This window comes from Penicillium psychrosexuale (genome assembly GCF_028828465.1).
Source record: "Penicillium psychrosexuale strain IBT 29551 chromosome Unknown utg000005l, whole genome shotgun sequence".
NCBI classification, from domain to species: Eukaryota; Fungi; Ascomycota; class Eurotiomycetes; order Eurotiales; family Aspergillaceae; genus Penicillium; species Penicillium psychrosexuale.
Genome location: NW_026643190.1, coordinates 967356 through 986689, shown reverse-complemented (window position 1 = coordinate 986689; position 19334 = coordinate 967356). Strand labels below are relative to the sequence as shown.

The window sequence follows — 19334 nt, the reverse complement described above, 5'->3', positions numbered from 1 at the left end:
ACAGCTTCGAATACACCGTGTTATTTTATCTACTGAAACGTTGGTTGCATGTTCCCATGCCTGATCTGTTGTGTGGTATTTGAGGTATCTTTGATGCGGCTTCCAGGGGCTACATTGGAGGTACGGACCACTCCGGCTTACTTGGAGATTGTCTTGAGGTTTTGGGGGCTAGATTGTCTTGGCTTGGATCGTAAGCTGGGTAGCGTTTGACTTTGTGGTTTGGATCTGCCTCCAGAATGCTGTCAGCAAATATTGCTTGTTGGAAGCCTTGGAGTCTTGCTGAGAATAGTCACATGCTCTAATATATATGTGCCTGGACCTTCCATATAGCTTCGCACCACACTTGGTTTCCTAACCCGGCCAACAAATCATGAGTTCCAGAAATCCTCCCGAAGATTCTAGAAGATATCCACATTGAATGAGGTCGATTGCCCATTCAACCCCGGGCTCTTTGGAGCATCGAAATTCTTATCGGCTTATCGGTACAAGCTAGTCCCAAATAGGCTAAAGCATGAATTTTTCTGAGCGACTTGAACGGCCGCAAGGAGTGTTCAACGTGCCTTTGGTTTGCAGATCTTCATTATCCAAGGCCTGAGAGCGGATAATTCAATCGTTAATTGAACCTCGCATCTATCCGCTATCCCCAAACCCCCCAGCCTCAGCAATGGGCCCCCCCCTTCGCCGGTTCAAAGAAGCGCCGCCGTGAACCTCACAATGTCGACGTGAAGCTGGTGGAACTCTACGAGGATCTCGCTAGCGAAAAAGATGATATCCGACTCAAGGCTGCTCAAGCCTTAGTGTCGCAATTCACTCCGGACCAGAACCCTGCCGATGAACAGATCAAGAAGGTGCTGTCGAGACTCTTCCGCGGTCTCTGCAGTAGCCGCAAAGCTGCTCGAATCGGATTCTCCATTGCCTTGACAGAGATTCTGAGTCAGGTATTCTCGTCGCCGAGGGAGACATCACGCTTTGGCTTCTCGGATGCTCTGAACCTCTGGGAGTCTCAGTCGAGTTCCTACGGCAGCGAGTCGGGACAGGTTGGTGGCCACACATGAGTTCAAACGTCGCATGCGCTAACTAGGATATTCGTTTCACATAGGAGCAACGCGATCACCTTTTCGGCCGTCTTTTCGGCGCTGAAGCGATCATAAAATCCTCCGTTCTGTTCCAGCCCACCGTGCCCTTCGAGCAATGGACCCAGGTCGTCGATTTGGTTTTCGAACTCGCACAGAAGAAGCCATGGATTCGCGAAGAGTGTGGATGGATTATCTACCAGTGTGTCTACGACCTGGCCGCGCGCAAGATGGAACCCAAGTACGTCCAGTCTGCGCTGGAACAGCTCTGCTTGCGCGACCTCGCCCGGTCGCCCGAGGGTGTTGCTATCTGGTTGGCGGCGAAGGACCTGTTCCCCGATGCTACTTTCCCGAGCAAGATCTGGAAACATGACGATCCCCTGGATACGAAGGAGCGCAGCAGCATGTCGAAGATCATGAAGGAATCGGGTGCTGCGCCCAGCGAGGGCGAGACCAAGGTGAACACTGCGAAGTCCTCTGGCGTCTGGAATAACAAGCTTCACTTCGCCTGGGATGCGGTTCTCTCTCGGACCAGTGTTGAGGCGAAGGATAAGTCGAAGAAGTCTCGTATGACCTTCGCTGATTTCTGGACAGAAGTTGTGGACAGTGAGTACCTATCTAGCGGTGGAATTCTATTCGAGGCACATGGAACTGACAAAAAATCTCTTTGCAGATGGATTGTTCGCTGCTGCATCCTCGGACGAGCGTAAATACTGGGGCTTCCTTCTTTTCAACAGAATTCTCAACGATGGCGGGTCGCAGCAGGCCTCTCAGATTTTCACCAAGAACCTTATGCGATGCTTGACGAACCAGCTCGCCGTGGAGGACCGGTACTTGCACCGAATGGCCGCTAAAGTGGCCAAGGCCATCCAGGCCCGTGTGTCCAAAGAGCCTGAATTCGCAGCTGCGGCCATCCGTGGATTGATGGGAACTAGCGGCACCCTGAACTTCGACCAGGCTACAAAGACCAAGACTGTGGAAAAGATTGTTGCCGAAGCCAACCACGAGGCATTGGAAGAGATTGTCCCATTCTTCGAACAACTTATTCAAAATCCCGGCACAACCGAGGAGAAAACCGCCGCATCCAACCGTCAATTCGTCGCTGGTCTCCTTTTGTCAATTGTTCGCTCCAAGGCTTCTGCCGACGAAGACGATGCCGAAGACCTCCAAGCAAGCCTTGAGCAGATCCTGTCCATATTCGTGCGCTTTGCGTACTTCATGGATGCCGGCAAGGGATCCACTGCCCCTGAGCCTCCTCTGTCATCGGCGACACAAGAACTCCTGCGCAATCGAATCAACTCCTGCTTGAACAGCCTTATTTCCAACCAAAAGTTCGCCGCTACCCTCCCGTATGCTGTGGTGAAGCAGATTCGCGATGCAGCCAAGTCTGGCGAATTCGGCAAGTTCATCATCGCTGTCGATGAGAAGCTGTCGGAATCTGTGAAGGCTGCTTTCAAATCTCTGAAGAAGTTGTCCAGCAGGGTATGATTTCTCCCCTTATCAGCTTTTAGCTACTTGTACTGACCATCACATAGGAGAAGAAGGAGAAGGGCATGGCCGCATTCAAGCTGCTTTACTCTATGACTATCATGCAGGTGTACAACGGAGACGCAGACGCTGTATCCATGCTTGATGAGCTGGAGTTCTGTTATACCAAGTTCTTGGGCGACAAGGAAACTAAGACAGAAGACGCCGGCGATGCCTCGGATGCGTTAGTTGAGATCCTTCTCAGTTTCGCATCCAAGCAATCGCAGCTGTTCCGTCGTATGAGTGAGCAGGTGTTTGGCGCATTCGCTAACCAGATCACCGAGAACGGATTGGAATCTTTGACCTCGGTATGTCGCCTCAATTTCTATGAGATATGCATTTTCTAACTAGACCTAGATTTTGGAGGCCAAGGAGAGTCTTGCTGGACAGCAAGAGATGTTTGAAGAACAAGACGATGAAGGCGAAGAGGAAGGAAAAGATGACGAGGATGAGGATGAGATGGATATCGACGAAGATGAGCTCGACAGCGATGTCGAGGTCGTCGAAGCCGGCGGCTCCGGCTCCGACGATGACGATGACGACGAGGAAGAAGAAGACAACGAAGAAGATGCAAAGGAAGTCGCCGCCTTCGAAGCCAAATTAGCCGCAGCTCTCGGCGCACACCGCGCAGACGAAGACGAGTCCGATTCCGACGCCGACATGAACGACGACGAGATGGATGAGCTAGACGAAAAACTGGTGCAAGTATTCCGCGCGCGTCGTCAAGAAACATCCCACCGCAAAGACAAGAAAGACGCACGTGAGAACATGGTGAACTTCAAGAACCGCGTCCTGGACCTACTAGAGATCTTCGTGAAGAAGAGCCACACCCGCCCGCTCGCGCTAGATGTCCTCCTGCCGTTGCTCCGACTATCTCGCCGGACCAACGTGAAGCAGATCGCCACTAAGGCCAACGGAGTGCTGCGCGAGTACACAAAGGTGTGCAAGGGCAATTCGCTCCCGAAGATCGAGGACGAGGCACAGGCCGAGGCGCTCTGGGAGCTGCTTCGGTCTGTTCATAATGAGGCTAGCCACAGTGGCCCTATGGGCCATGCGACTGCTTGCAGCCAGGCTAGTTTGCTTGTTACTAAAGTGCTTGTTGCGCATGATAAGGATGCTATTGCTGGTGTTGTGGATGTTTACGCTGCCACTCGCAAGGATCAACTCATGAGCACTAAGTGTCATGTGCAGCCGTCGTTCTTTTCGGAGTGGAATAACTGGTGTGTTTCTGCGAGCAAGCAGTTGAAGTGATGATGGGTTCTTTTATATAGAGATTGCGAGTTATGATCTGTCGCTGGACTTCATGTCAATATTATTATCAGGTTCATTCAACCTGTCTATATAGTCCACCTCTCTCTCTACCTTCCTTTAAACCCTCCTCCTGTAAACGACGAAGCTAAGTTCCGGCGGTGAGAAGATAACGTTGATATATATCACTGAAGGTCATACTGCGCGGGTATAGGGATAATTATGAAATAGTAAGGGTAGTAGATAGAATATATATAATAGGCCTCGCGGTTCCGAAGCTAGCCATATGAATTATTAGTTTATAATGCATTATCCTGCAGCTGTATATTATCCTTATCACAACGAATTATAGAAACTCCCCTAAAAACCAGTAATATATCGATGCTCAGTCGTCTCCTCCAAAACCTCCAACCTCATCCCAACCGCAATAGCCCCCTCATTACGCGGCGCACTCAACATACCAAAACAAGGCTTATACTTAATCCCCTCATCCACCCTACGGTACGAAACAAGTGTATCCCACGGCTCCTTCTTATTCTTGAGCGCCGTATCTGGATCAACATTAGGCACCTGGCAGCGCGCACAGCGAGCCACAATATCCAGGTCAAGCGGGGGCTGAATAACAGCCTCTCCACCACCAGCGGAACCAACAAAAGCACCATCAGCATTCCGACCAGTGATGCGAACCAATTTCCACGAATCCTCACTCCACGGCGCCCCGCCGCGAACAACGATATTCGGACGGAACCGCTCGACAGTAATCGGGTCGACGCCCACTCTTCCCAGACGAACATTGAGCTCTGCCAGCGAAGCCTTCGACGCAATCAACACCGGATGCACGTCCGCAAAGCCGGTTGTTTGGACGCGGCCTAGGTAGCGGGGGGCGCCGTTACCCTTCAGCACGCGCGGAGCCGGGCCCTTGTAGACGAGAGCGACGTCGCGGCGCAGGAAAGCAGAGAAGGGAGCGTTGATTTCCTCGCTGTACCTGTACCCGTCTGTCTCTGTGTCCCAGATGTGGACGGGGCCCGTATTTGTATTTGCCGCTAGCCATTGCGGTGATGGATGGGAAGGGATGCGGATGGTATGAAAATGATGGTCTTGGTCTTGGTCTTGGCTGGGTTTGTTGATTTCAAGTTTCGGTATACTCACGACCAACTCGTCGCCGTCGGCACTTATCGCGGTGCGAATGCGGGTCATGTCGGGGATTTGGCGGATGGTTAGAAACGTATTTGAGGATGCGTCAATGAGCATCCAGCGGCGGTCGAGGTCAAGACCATGCTGTTTAAGGACCGTTGATTGGACTTCTAGGCCTCTACAGGATTTTATGGGGTACATGCGCAGCGAGACGATTTCGCTGGATTGTTTGGGGCGCTGGCGCCATAGGCGGAGAAGTTTGGTTGGGGATTGGACTGATTTGGGCCATCCTTTGAAGCGCGGAATCAGGATGATTGGAATTAGGAGCAGGAGGCCTAATATCACTGCTGACACCATGTTGTGCGACTGAAGCATGCTATTTGGGAAGGGTATACAATTACAGGCCACCGAGGTGAGAAGTCGGTTTTGCCAAGGGGGGCCGCCTTCCTTATGATGTACGGCATATTCAGGCCAGAGAGAGATATGTGGTACTTTCAGTTTGCTGTTATACTGTTCTGTCGATATGTTGTGCCTTATCAATTATTGTATATGGTATTTGCTTTAGGTCCAATAATAGAACTCGGAAGTATGAATTAGACAAAAGGTAAGTACTTGAGACATGCCACATATGAACACCACGTATAAATGCAATAAATGAGAGGGAAAGAAACCGGAAATGCACGTATAAGTCCAAGAGAAGCAACTGCTGAAGCCAACCGGATATTACAGGGGGAAAAAAGAACAACATGTACCTAGGTCGACCCCATTAAGGGGTATACGCCCAAGACACAGCTGACTGCGATGCCGCAATCTAGTTATGCCGAATCCTTCTTATCAAACCAACACGCGACCATTGCCTTAATTAAGGCGAGTGCGACAACCCGGCCTTGCTCAATATTCGCATCCTCAGACGCCCCAGGGACATGGAGGAACAGGACATTGCGGTCCTGGCCTTGTAATTGGGCCAAAGACATGCTGGTATAGAAGATGAAGTCGCACAAGTAGTGACCCGCGTCATTGGAAATCCGAAGATCCGAATCGGGAGCAAACGAGCGCCACGTCTCCAGGAACTGGTCATCGGGCTGATAAGGTGAAGCAGAGGAGGGGTCATCTGTAGCACGACCTGGGGTCAGAATCGGTGGCAGACCCAAACCTTTCCATTGTTTTTCGCCGTCCACATAGCCGGGGCGACCGTCGACATCTGTGATGTTATAGTCATCTCGGTGAGCTAGAATTTCGACGGAGTAATATTGCCGCGGAGCTGCGATGCCGATATGAATAATGAGATCAGGTCTGCGACCACCATGAGAGGCAGCAAACTCCTCCAGAATCAAGGGAAGAGTCTCTCGAACGGTGGCATATGCCACTGGGATCGGAGTGGGATGCACATGGAGTGAGACTCGACGCGGGCCCGAGCCTTGGTCTTTGGGTGACGGAAAAAGGAAAGATGATGGAAGAGAGGAGGCGATCAGATATGATGCATTTACAAGGTTGGTCTTGAAGGGCTGGTTACACTGTTAGTTTCGGATTACCAGCATCCGAAGTGCAGATCACTTACCCCAAAGCCTGTTATCAGGACGGATATCTCATTAACCGAAGCCGAGGGCTGTGGCGGGCTGTTATCGACAGGGGTGGGGGATATATATGGGGCAGCAGTACCGTAGTCACCCATGATCACGGTTATTCTTGAGGTGAAGTTGAGAAGAAGATGACTTTTAAGCGGGGAAGTTAAACCTTGGATGGCCAGACGAATGCGGGGGTCTTGGCGGGATGCAACCCATGGATTCTACTAACCTAATTCTGTTAAGCTATATATAAGTGCCCAGGTGGCGGCCAGTTAGGGCTTCATGTTTTAGGCTTATTATGTTGTATATTGTAGGTTGGCTTGTTACCCCTTAGTGCTTGATACCTTTTTAACAGAAAGTAACAAAAAGAAAATCTCGGATGGGTTACCGAGACTTCTTCTCCTTGTACCACGGAGTACAGAGCTGGTTTCTCCTCTAACTATTCCACCGTTTAACTCGCAGAATTTGCAGGCTTCTATCATTGGCACGCTTATAGATTGAAAAACATCTGCATATGCAAGTGGACCCAGGCGGAATAGAAACCCCGGTCAAGAATTGCCTGTTCGGGTAAGGATCGCTTAATTTGGCTCTCGTTCTCGCATTCCAGGCTAGGTACGGAGTATACCCATCAATGTGAGCTAAGAATATGACTCCGGAGCTTTGACGTTTGGGTGAAAGGAGTTGGTCAGCTTAGACTTTATTGGACCTGTAGATTTCCAATGTTGCTTGGTTTTGGCTCGGTTCGGTTCAGCTTGACAACTTGATACTTACGTGGGTCCCCCCTGGTTCGAATATCCAGTCCAAGATCGGTTTGGGGGGGGGGACGGAGTCTCCCTTACTGGCGGATGGCTCGGGAACAATTATAAATGAGAAGGTCCTCGGAGAATATCAGTTCTTAGAAATCTGGGGTGTCGCTTCTATTGCTGTCCCCTCCCCCTTTTCAGTCTTGACCTTGACTATGGCAGTCATCACTGAATTGCTCAACAGTCCCTATGTCGTACAAAGTGTGTGCATTGCCCTAGTGGCGGTGTTTATAACGAGCTTTTGGGCAGATATAGCAAACGAGATTCCCCATAGACACATTCCTCTAGTTGGAAAGACCTGGTGGGAGCTTACCAACAAAAAGGCCCGGCAACGCTTTACTCGGTCATCTCGGCAACTAATTACCGAAGGATTTGCAAAGGTGAGTCTTAAGAGAAATAGATGACAGCATCATCTGCTCCCAAATATGTTAACAGGCCTTTGCAGGGAGCCAATGTCTTTCAGATCATCGGAGCCACAAACCCGATAGTTGTATTGCATCCGAAGTTTGTCGATGAAATCAAGAACCACCCAGATCTCAGTTTTGAAGACTCCATCAAAAAGGCAGGTTATGAAACCGGAAATAATCCGTGACCTTGGCTAACTTGTGAATAGACATTTTTTGATAATCGCATTCCTGGATTTGAACCATTTCATAATGGCACCTCTTTGAAAGCTACCGTGGAGATTGTGCGGACCAGTTTGACCCAGGCGCTCGGTATGCATGTGTGCATCTATCTCACCCGAGAGACATAATTGACATATTTAAACAGGGTCCATCTCACTTCGGCTCTCAAAAGAGACAGGCGCGATATTGAAGGAATCCTTGCCCGCCACCGATGGTATGCCGACGCACCCCATTTGCAACCCTCTCACTGACGCTTCCTCTCTTGGTAGAATGGAAGCCCTACTACCTCGCGCATAAGATTCCATACATGGTAGCTCGCCTCTCCTCTCTGATATTTGTCGGAGAGACCATCTCTCACGATGATGAGTGGATCGATGTTTCCGTGAACTATGCCATCGATGCGTTTATGGCTATGCGCGATCTACGAGAATGGCCATCTATTCTCCATCCGGTCGTACACTGGTTCTTGCCCTCTACCCGAAAGCTACGCACGCACTTGGGAATGGCTCGCTCCATTATCAATCACGAGATAGACAGGCGGGCATTGATTCGCGCGGGCAAGCTCCCAGCAGATGATCCACCTCGTGGGCCTGATGCTCTGGACTGGTATCGCGAGACCGCTGAAGCCCGTAATAACTTGACCTTTGACCAGTCTTGTGCGCAGGTTGGATTGGCGCTGGCGGCTATTCATACCACGTCTAACCTGTTAACTAACGTCATGTATGACCTCGCGGCGTACCCGGAGTATATCCAGCCGCTGCGTGATGAGATTCGGGTGGTTGCTGCCGAAGATGGAGTTCTGAAGAAGACGAGTTTGCTCAAGTTGAAGTTGATGGACAGTGTGATGAAGGAATCGCAGCGTACTAATCCACTCTCATTGAGTAAGTCATCCAGGTTCTTTCGATCCTCTTTCGATTTAAACCTCTTATTGACACCCCAATAGCTTCCATGAATCGCCTCGCCCTTAAGCAAATTGTGCTCTCCGATGGAACTGTGATTCCTAAAGGCGCCAACATGTTCGTCTCTACGAAAACCCTGGAAGATGACAGCATCTACCCTAATGCTGGCACTTATGATGGTTACCGGTTTTACAACAAACGCCAGCAGCCCGGCAACGAACACAAGCACCAATTTGTCGCGACGACAAGTGAGCACTTCGTCTTCGGCCATGGCGTTCACGCCTGCCCTGGTCGGTTCTTTGCTGCCAATGAAACCAAAATTATGTTCCTTCATTTGCTCCTGAAGTACGATTGGAAACTGCAGAGCGGCGGTCGACCTCCGAACATTGAGAATGGTGTCGAGTCTATCACTGACCCACGAGTTCAGATTTTGTTTCGGTCGCGTGAGTCGGAGGTTGACCTAAGTTTCCTAGGAGAGTGAGTATTGGATGGATGTAAGCAGTGTATTGTTTTCCCTTTTTGTTCTATACATATTGGATATCGCTAGGTTTTCTATGATTTAATCACCATGGAAATGATGTTACTTATAAGCGGTGGGACAAGCTAGATTATCGAGTGTCCAATGTCCCCATTTGAATATTATCGAGTCATTTGAAAAAGGTCAAGTCCAAGTCTTCAAGGTGACCAGGCAAGACTCGGCTCCTCGAAAGTGGAGATGATTGGCATCTGGCCCACAGTTCTGCGGGTATTGTGGCTATCCATTGTAAGCGAGATGAGATCTTGTTACTAAATTGGGAATGGATCTCTGAATCGGAGAATTTAGGAACATTCACAGATCTCAATAGATGTTCAACGGTGCATAAATCACACATATACGCCGTGGCAGTAATATCAAGGAAGTCGAGGGTCTCGTTTAGGGTTCAAATATCGACAGAAATACCACGTGACAGGTAAGTTTACAGTATATATACGGTAATTTTCAACAACGTGTGTTGGACGCGTCGCGCGTCAGTGGGGAAGGCTGAACGTGAAGCTTCTCCAACCGCAGCGCCTCCACCAACTCTCCCCCCAATAGGGTTATATGGGTCTTTTGGCTTGTCTCTTTCGTTGGGTCGCTCGGGCTCCAGGGCCCCAGACCGCACAATGAGAAATTGTGACCGCTGATCTACGGTACCCAGGTACCCGTACCAAGATGGTTCGTCTTTTCTTTGAAGGCGACAAACCAATTCACTCTGAAAGGAGACAAAAGAGAAAGGATTTTTACTTTTCAAGGCCCGAGCGACTCTAAGCTGATTGGAAGTCAAAAAAGAAAGAAAAATGAGCTGAAAGGTATCACTGATGTGCAGACGACCATCGGCTGCACTTCTATACGCAGCCTGGCCGTTCTCCGTTCTGTTTGGTACGACATGCAACATACAAGCCCTTGCAGTTATGGTGTGAACGGCTGGAGACGATGTCTTGGATATGGAGCAACGATCTACCATACGGAGTACTCGGCACTGATCCCAAACACCAGCCCCTTCATTTATGAGGTCTACAACGTACAGAGTACAGCCTACAGCTGACAGGCTATACATTGTATCTTTGCAATGAAAAAGAGCAAACAGCGGTCATTCGCTAGGTGTCCTTACCTCCCAAGATGGTTGTCAAAGCCCGGCCAAATTATTCGACGGTGCATGCATCAAGCAAGGCCCTGATATGCCCACCGTTCTATATAGGAAAGACTCAAGAAAATCTAAACAAAGCATAGAGAACAGAATTAGACTTGCAGACTAAAAAGATTTCGAACAACGCATAGGATTTTCGCAGTGGGCCGTTGAACAAGTACAGGGTACCACGTCCAGTAGGCTGTCCACCACGGGGAGCGCAGGTACCAAGTACCCCCCACTGCCGCACGCCTCACCCTACGCCCAATCCCCCATCCTCTTCCTCTTCCTCCTTCTCTCCCTCCCTCTCTTCCTCTCTCTCTTTACCAACCCTTTCCACCATTATCGCGAGATCTTTTCTCGCACGCTTCTTCGTTTGAGGAGACGTTTCTTTCTTTTGTGTGTTATTTTTTTTCGGGTAATGACGAAATCCTTCATTCCCTACTACTCGGACGGGATGGAGCCGCAGATGTGATCTGGTGATCCCCGATTTCAAGTTGCCGCATTCCTCAGGAAGCACACGCACACCGAGACCTCGGTTTTTTTTTTACTTTTACTTTCGCATTACTCCTGTATCTCTTGCTCTCGTTGCATTTTTTCCTTTTTTTCTCCCCTTCACGATTCACGACATTGACGCGACGCTGCGCGCTTCGACTCGAAGCCGCGCCGTACTCATCTACTCTCAACTCCCCCAACACGCCCTCGAATTCTTCCCAGAAGTCGCATTGACCCACTGCGATTCGCAAGATCGCGATATCGCCATCATGCCTCAACGTCAACTTTCACGCACTCTGCCGAAGAACTTTACCTTCTCCCTCGGCGATGAACCCAGGACTCCCGAGCGCCCTCATACCGCAATAAATGTGCCTCCACCACCTCGTCACTCAATCTCCAATGGCCGCCTGCCCAGGGTTCGGGCTCGCGCTGGTACCAATGTTTGCGCTCGCATGGACATGGATATGTTCCACTTCCACGGCTCCGATGTTCCCCTGCCTTCAATTGAAGTCCCTCAATCGACTACTAACTTCGAAGCGCCTTCATTCCGTGGTTTCGCCAACGACGAGGGATATCTTGCGCCTCCTCGCGCGCGAATGGATTTTAAGACGCCACCTGCACAGATCCGCGGCACGCCTTTTGATTCCTACGACACTGGAAACCCGTGGCCTTCGTGGGACCACACTCCTGGCCCAAACAACATCAAGCGCCCAGATTCGGCCTGCTCGACTATGTCAAACTCGTCAATTGAATCCATTGAAACGTTCGCATCGCGACCGTCTGTAGGAAGTTTCACCAGTGTCGAGAGCGATCTGTTTGACTCGTACTTCCCTTTGGAGATGTCCAAAGAACCTGAGATTGAGTCGCCTTCGCGACCTCAGAAGCAGTCGGCGCATGTCAAAGCGTCCAAGAAGTCCTGGACTCGCGATATGGATACCCACTTATGGAATACCTATCAAATCTACCTTCAGGATCCTACTATGACTCCATTTAAGATGACCCCTGGCAGTATCCCCCCTCTGGGAGTTACCTCGCGTGTTGCGCGACGCGCCAAGAAGACATGGGGACAAAAGGGCAGTCGCATTACTGAATCTGTCTCGATGCGGTCTGTTGATCCCGATGAAATTTCTACACCCAAGGCTATGGACGGAGAGTTGGAACGAGCTTGGCCCAAGTCTGACTCTAAGACTCGACGACGCCTCAAGATGCTATGTCGACGCAAATTCTCGATTTCTCCCCACTATCAGCGCATCATGCAGTCTCGCACTCCCGAGCCTGTCGCCGAAATGTTCGGCCCTGCCCCGGATACCCGCGTCAAGAACTTTGCTGATAACTCGGCCTACACTACTCGTGACCTCGGCGTTTCTCTTGTCACCTCCTCCGAGCCCACTCCACTTTCTCGTGTCACACAAGACTTGCCGTCAACGACGGACTGGTTCAACAACCCCGTGTTTGCTCATGTCGAGCCACCAGTAATCAAGACTCCTAGTCAACATCTTCGTGTCGAATCTGCCCCTAGCATCCCTCGTCTTGGATCTCCATTCGTGTACAGCACTTGGGGCCCCGGTGGATCAAACCGCCAGCTCCATGACCCTAATGCTCGACGGGAGACCATCCATGTTCCGGGTTATCGTGCCCGACGTAACACATATTTCGATCAATCTTTGCCCAATCCTGATGATGTATTCGCAAGCGTATCCAGGCAGCAGCAGAATCCTTCCGATCGGGATGTTGAACGTCGCTTGGAGGACTATGTTCGTGACAACAAGTTCCAAGACATGGGCCATGGTCGGGTCCGCGTTCGCAATCGTGGAGCTACCACTAGCGCTGTCAATCCAAGAGATATGGACCAGCTTTTCTCTCCGCCCTCGTCCCTCAACTCAGGCCCAATTGAGCCAGAGGAGACTACACCTGTTTTGAAACCCCCCATGAACCCATTGTTAGACCTTGGCGAAAACATCAAACGCCTTGGCTCACCCTTCCGGGTCGAAGGAGGACATAAGCGTCGCGAAGCCCCGAAGCGAGTCATTAGAGCACCTGCACTGTCTGATCCATTCTCGAGTGGCGGCCCTTCATATGTCGGGCCTCATGACAACACCTCTCCCATGCAGGTTTCTCCGGCTCAAGTCCGAGATAAAGCTCCGGTTCCTTTGCCATACAATGCCTCAGAGGACGGCCTTTCTGATGCTGAGCGAATCCGCCGGCAAATCTTGAATATGCCTTTTACGCGCAACTAAGTTGCAGCCTTTTTTTGCTGTCGAATTTCGAAGTATCCGTTTCATCGTGGCGTCCATTTCTTTGCGAGATTTTATCCCCTTTGCATTATGACTTGAACGAGATACCGACAGGGCCCTGGTACAACCCTTGCATTTCCAGCATTTTTACGACAGCAACACCACCATCCACGACTGTAATGACAAGTTTGATTCACGCTCAACTCCAACGACAAAAAACACCCTAAAAAAAGTGATGGGTCTTTCCGTTTTTCATTTGATCACAACGCGCACACAGTACATCGACATCTGGCTGTTGGTTACCTGCCTACGAACATTGACCTCGTTTGTCTTGTAACAACACCTTGTGTGTAGTTCTGTTTCGCCCCTTTTACTCGAGACCAGCATTTCTCAATGCAGTTTCATCATTCATTCACTCACCTCATTTCCTTTTCTTCCAACGGGGCTCTCACCTCGAACAAAATAACCCAACACCCCAAAAAAGTTGAAAACAACCGAAAACCCATGTCTGCTGTTAATCAGTAACCATTCGCTATTTTCGCGACCCACGTTCCTTACATATTCTCCTTATCTTCTTTTCTCAGACCTTGTCTAGTCGTTCATCCCCTGCATCTCCTACATGGTACAACATGCATCATCCACCATGACATCTTGGAGATGTGGCCGACTTGATAATGGTCGCCTTCCGAATTACCCGTCACACATGGAAACGACTACCTGCATCTATGCTGACCCTTGCCAGTCAACATAGATGGCAATGCACTCCCTCAAAAAAGCGTGCAACGATACATATGCAAGTACATAGACGAACTGAAACGAAACGAACGCGCATGAATATTGCAGTTGACCAACGGCATCCCTGATACGCAAGCGAGGTGTTTGGTTTTCTTTTGCCAGCGATTCCCATTTCTTCTTAATTTGCATCTCATGATCTCAATCTTGAAGCTGATTTCCCCGTGATTTTACTTCTCGCTTGGTGATCCACGATTTACTCCCATGCCCTCGATTCTCGATTTGATTCAGCTCGCACTCCATGATTCCCCTTGTGGCGAGCCTTATTGGGTTTGCATCCGGATAATCGCGTTTCTTTTTCTCCGGTCTTTTTCTTGCCTCTTCTGCGTCTCATGGCGTATGGATGTCTGTCTTTTTTTCTGCTTTTTTAGAGCCCCTTTCTGCTTGATCTTTGTGATCTTCCTCTGGAGCTTGTGAGAGTTTGGCCGTTTTATCTATTCTTCTGCTGATTTATTTTTCTTATGCGAGGGTTGATCTTTTAGAGCAATGGCTTTGTTTGATCGAACTGATCCGCCAATTGAATTATCATCTTATTCCATTTTCATCTATTTTTTCGGTTGTAAGTCACCGATTGCCTGGTAACTTTGTACCTGGGTTCTTGAGCATATCCATTCTTACAAGAAGAGTTAACTAGCTGCACTTCCAGCACGAATTTTCATGTGCATCTTGCAGGCAATTGGCAGCGAATAGACTCCCTTCATTCCTCTATCTCGCTTTCAAGGTATGCTACCAATTGTCCATGCTCTTTCATACTAGGCTTTATCAGCTATAGGTACTAACTAGATAAACTCTAGTTTCGTCTATTTACTCTTGGCTTGTTATACTCGAAGCCACAGGTCAGCAAATAGTATATGACCTGTGAAAGTTTGAACAGAAGCGAGTAGGAACTCAAGATACTCGGACATTCAATGGATAACGTGCCTTAATGCAATGGGGAATCAATATCAGATATTATCTACAGATCAGACAAGCATATGAACAAACAAAAGTAACCAGAATAAGGGCAACAAGCAACAGGTAATATGAGCGGAAATGGGGGTATAAGTTATAAAAGATATCTGCAATGAGGCAATTCAACACAACAAGAAGCGGAACAAAAAAACAAACAAAACAATCAAAATCACTTCTCCAATTTTCTCTTCCGCTCAGCAAGCAGAACCTCAATCTTGCGGATCTGAAGAGCAAGACCCTTCTTCTCGGCATTGGCAAGGAGCCACTCCTCCATGTCTTGACGAATGTGCCGCATGGAATGCAAGACAGGCAGAATAGGCACAGAGGACAGACCGTCATCGACTCCGTTCTCGCGCTCATTACGCTGCCAGCGCTCGGCACCGGGGTTGAGCAAGAGATCGAAGACACCGGCCCAGAGTTCACGATCCCAGTATCGTTTCAGAGACTCGCGGATGCGATAGTTACGGAATGATGGGTTTCCGTCGTTGCCGTCGATAGCGGTGGATTCGATGTATTTGCCGAATAACAGCACGTGGATCACGCCAGCAATACCGTACAGATCGATATGGTAGGTCCAGGGGCGCATCTCGCGGATCTCATTGCACTCGTGCGCACCGGTTTCCCAGTCCGCGATGAATTGCACGGCTGGTGAGAAGGCTTGCATGTCGATGCTGCGGCCGAAGTCGATCAGTGCTAAGCCCTTCTGTCGCCAGCCGTGAGAGCCGCTTGGGGAGTAGTGGATGCTTTCCCGGGGATCGAAATCGGTTTCATCGGCACCAAGGTCGAGCAGGGAAAGGGCCTTGGAGGGAGGTTCGTTGGGATTGTGGTCATCTAGGCGGACGAGGCAGTTGTCGGCTTTGATGTCACCGTGGAGGACGCCGTTGGCGTGGAGTGCTTCGACGGTGCGGAATAGCTCAACGGAGAAGAACATTGCTAAAACCTCCTCGAGACCGCCTTCAGAAGTATGGTTGGAGTTGATGGCTTCATTGCGGACGAGGTTGACGAGGTCGAGTATGGTACCTTGTCCTCGATAGTCCTCCACTAGAAAACTTTCACGTCGGTGGACATGCAATTCGTGCGCGCGAACAATGCTATCGGTGGCTCGAGAATGATCAATGGATTGTCGCAGGCGACTATATGCTGTGCGAATCATATAAAACTCCCACGCGCTTGATGGTCCATTTTCGACCTTGACTGCTTCGAAGGGGAATCGGGGAGTCTCATAAGCGTTCGAGTTTCTCCGTCGGGAATTTTTGCTGCTAGGGCTTGTACCATCATCGGAGTCAGAGTCATAGGATTCAAGACTGTCAACACTTTCGGCGAGATAGACAGGCGCATATGCACCGGCTCCTAGCTCACGTCTAATAATGTAGCTTCGCTCCGCTCCTGGAAATTCGAGGATAGGCGTGTCAAATGCACCATCCCCACCACTCTTTGATCGCCTGGTGTTCGTTTTGACGAATTTCTGGATCATCGAAGCATAGTTGCTATCTTCAACGTGACCGTGATAGCCCGTGTACGTCGCAAGTGGCTTTTCCAGGGAATTGAGAATCGTGTTGCGAATACCCTTGTCAGTCGGATTGCACTGCACATCCCTGATTATCGGTTCCCGTCTCCGGAGCTTAGGCGCGAGGGCCTTGAAGGCCATGGGACTGAATGGTACATCGGCTGTAGACGCAATAGTATGATCTTCTTCGTATGGCGTTTCTGTCCCCACTAGACTAGAATCAAACAAGTTACCGGCCGGTGATCGTGGCTTCGAAGGCGTTTTCGCGTTATAAATGCTGTTTCGAGCGGCTGTCAAAGAAGGAATGGATTCCGTTCGCTCCACGATAGGTGTCATAAAGGGAAGGCGATTTTGGGCCATAATTGCAGGGTCACGGTAGGTACCCCATGGAGGAGCATAATCCTCGGGCATTTCTGGAATGAATCCTTTCCTCTCTGGTGTTCCTTGTGTCGAGCTACCTTCCGGTCCATCACTAACGACAGAATGTGAGGTGACTTCATAATTTTCAATATCTGGGATATCACGGTCTGGGTTGAACTCCGTCCAATCGCTTCCATCGCCATCAACGCTCTCAGCTCGTGTGGTGTTGCCATAGTCGGTGTCATCGTAGGATTTGTGGAATGTTTGTGTCTCCTCGTCTCCAAAGTCGCTTGAGGCCGCTGATATGTGCCCTGTGCATGTACTATCTCCATTACTGGCGCAGTCGTCATCTTCGTAATCGCTACCGCAGAAGCTATCTGCGTCTGCTTCAGTCTCTGCCTTCAATGGTTGATTGAAGATGCTATAGATCTCATCCGTCGCTGCACGAGTGTGCATGGTCATTGTCGGTTCCCGAGTACTCTTTCGCCGCACCTTTTTATTATTGGTCGGGGAGTCAAACTTCATTTTCACTGCACATATGTGAGTTTATTCTGCCCAAATAATGACAAACCGATAGCACTTACCTGTTTGTGTCTGTGTTGTTTCCCCTTTAATCTTGGTGCGACTCGCTTTGGGTTTGCCCCCATGGCCTTCATGTTGATAATGAGAATGACCGTGACTAGATGTAGTAAGATTCTGGCCTAAATGCTCCGGCAAGTCCTCTGGTGAATGAGATTTCCCTAGCAGGGACTCAGCACTGCTTGCGTTCCCAGAGATCTGTTGCAAGGGTTCTTTTTGTTGCCGCCAATTCTTGCCCATCCAACCACGCTTGATAGCCCTGAGCTCTTCAAAGCTCATCTCATGTGCAGGGTTGGTGCGGTCAGGGTATACGGATTCCAGGTCGACAAATACACGTTCCCGTCGGCCGCTTCGGGGGTTAATCGCTTCCCTTACGTGATGTTCGGGTACTTTTTTGGGTGGAATTGGTTCTTTGAAAGGAAGATCTAGATTGGACTGAATACATAATAAAACACCATAGGTTCATGCCAGCAATTAGTCCTGTGATCGTAAATATGTGGAGGTCTGAAGAGGGAAAGGGTAACTTGGAATGGGAACTCACCTCGTCCCTGAAGATGGCCATCTTTTGTGTTGGCGCTGCTTTCTTCCCAACCTTCAGTGTTTCTCCTGCCCATGGCTTTGGCTCCACTTCGTTCTCCTTCTTGCGGTCCCGAATCGATCCAATGCTGTCCCATCCCTTTGTCGACCCACCAGTTGCGGGACCAGGCGCAGCAGAGTCAGCGTCTGAGAAAATAGCCATCTTAGGCTTTCCGGACTTGGTTTTCGCGGTACCGCCCGTCTGAGGCGAGGGCCGTGAAGCTTGTGGACCAGCAGGGGGATCTGATGGCGCGAACGGGTTCATCTTGGCGGCCAGCGCGGGACGGACAGTCGGCAAAGCAGGCGACGAGGGCCCGGTATCTTGTTGGCGCTGGTCGTATCGGAATTGAAACTCGCTGTACTTGCGTGCCAATCTCTCAACTGGTCGCGCCTCACGGTCTATACCGAGCCTGTACACTTCATCGGCTTGTGACCACCGACCAGCACCCTCCAGCCACCCGGAAAATTCCTCATAGAAAAGGGCCAGACTTTCACCAATTTGATGACGTGCAAGGAAGGCAAATGTTTCGCGCGGGGCATCGGAGAAGAGTCGCACATAATGGAGCCATAATCGTAGATACCGAGGGTCGTTTCTGTAGTGTGATGATGAGAGGAATGACTTCGTTGCCCGTTCCAATAGGGGGAGAAGACCGGATTCGGTGGTCGCTTGTGCGGACGGATACGCGTTCAGAGTCCATTTGACATAACGGTCATAAACATCGAGCGGATCGTCCGATTCTCCTATCGACTGCAATTCACTTTCGAATTCTTGGCGCATAGCATCATTGATGGTCCTGGTGCCATTCGGCGATGGCGAGGGGATCTTGTCACCATTGCTGCCGGCTGAAAATATCCGGGCGAGTTCTCTGGCTGATCGGCCACCGGGGAGTGATTGAACGTTTTCCTTTTGTGCTTCGATGATATCGAAATCGACCAAATCATCAGAGACTGCCATGTTAGCTACGACGACAGATAATATGAGATCAGACAGATCCCAAATTCCGTCGAAGACCGAAAGTTCAAAAAGAGCAAGTAACAACTCTGGCGGGGCTGCAAGGAGATTGATTCTGTGGCTATCGATAAACATCACATGACTGTTACCCGGGAGACATGTCACGTGCCCCAGACAACGTCTCTACTGTATCGGAGCAGAGAATGGTCAACTTAGGCTATTCAACAAACTCGATCTATTCTATGACCACAGACTTCATCTGTATTCCTGTGCGGTATTTGTGAGTCTTCAGAGTGTGTAGGGTCCCATCTTGATCAACGAGGCTTGGCAATATCAACCTCTTCGGGTCTTCAATCAGGGTACCCAC

At 49.9% G+C, this 19334-nt stretch overlaps 7 protein-coding genes across 7 annotated transcripts; 4 read left to right on the top strand and 3 right to left on the bottom strand.

Annotated features, from left to right (window-relative positions):
* Positions 1 to 511: 511 nt before the first annotated feature.
* N7518_009311 (DNA-directed DNA polymerase POL5) lies at positions 512 to 3851 on the top strand (the record flags this gene model as incomplete). The annotated part of the gene is made up of 6 exons (XM_057190238.1): positions 512 to 565; positions 657 to 1037; positions 1100 to 1679; positions 1747 to 2555; positions 2609 to 2908; positions 2958 to 3851. The coding sequence occupies 6 exons, from the start codon at positions 512 to 514 to the stop codon at positions 3849 to 3851; spliced, it is 3018 nt and encodes a 1005-aa protein (XP_057037894.1).
* A 357-nt stretch (positions 3852 to 4208) lies between these two features.
* Positions 4209 to 5339, bottom strand: N7518_009310 (MOSC domain-containing protein; the record flags this gene model as incomplete). Its single annotated transcript, XM_057190237.1, has 1 exon — positions 4209 to 5339. One exon carries the CDS (start codon positions 5337 to 5339, stop codon positions 4209 to 4211), a length of 1131 nt encoding a protein of 376 aa, XP_057037893.1.
* A 458-nt stretch (positions 5340 to 5797) lies between these two features.
* On the bottom strand, positions 5798 to 6654 carry N7518_009309 (putative pyroglutamyl peptidase type I; the record flags this gene model as incomplete). Its single annotated transcript, XM_057190236.1, has 2 exons — positions 5798 to 6487; positions 6541 to 6654. The coding sequence occupies 2 exons, from the start codon at positions 6652 to 6654 to the stop codon at positions 5798 to 5800; spliced, it is 804 nt and encodes a 267-aa protein (XP_057037892.1).
* An 851-nt stretch (positions 6655 to 7505) lies between these two features.
* Positions 7506 to 9356, top strand: N7518_009308 (cytochrome P450; the record flags this gene model as incomplete). Its single annotated transcript, XM_057190235.1, has 6 exons — positions 7506 to 7730; positions 7796 to 7912; positions 7964 to 8066; positions 8122 to 8190; positions 8246 to 8857; positions 8920 to 9356. The coding sequence occupies 6 exons, from the start codon at positions 7506 to 7508 to the stop codon at positions 9354 to 9356; spliced, it is 1563 nt and encodes a 520-aa protein (XP_057037891.1).
* A 1929-nt stretch (positions 9357 to 11285) lies between these two features.
* On the top strand, positions 11286 to 13253 carry N7518_009307 (uncharacterized protein; the record flags this gene model as incomplete). Its single annotated transcript, XM_057190234.1, has 1 exon — positions 11286 to 13253. One exon carries the CDS (start codon positions 11286 to 11288, stop codon positions 13251 to 13253), a length of 1968 nt encoding a protein of 655 aa, XP_057037890.1.
* A 232-nt stretch (positions 13254 to 13485) lies between these two features.
* Positions 13486 to 13775, top strand: N7518_009306 (uncharacterized protein; the record flags this gene model as incomplete). Its single annotated transcript, XM_057190233.1, has 2 exons — positions 13486 to 13578; positions 13605 to 13775. The coding sequence occupies 2 exons, from the start codon at positions 13486 to 13488 to the stop codon at positions 13773 to 13775; spliced, it is 264 nt and encodes an 87-aa protein (XP_057037889.1).
* Positions 13776 to 15162: 1387 nt separating this feature from the next.
* N7518_009305 (putative checkpoint protein kinase (SldA)) lies at positions 15163 to 18970 on the bottom strand (the record flags this gene model as incomplete). Its single annotated transcript, XM_057190232.1, has 3 exons — positions 15163 to 17390; positions 17445 to 17874; positions 17981 to 18970. The coding sequence occupies 3 exons, from the start codon at positions 18968 to 18970 to the stop codon at positions 15163 to 15165; spliced, it is 3648 nt and encodes a 1215-aa protein (XP_057037888.1).
* Between the last annotated feature and the right edge of the window lie 364 nt (positions 18971 to 19334).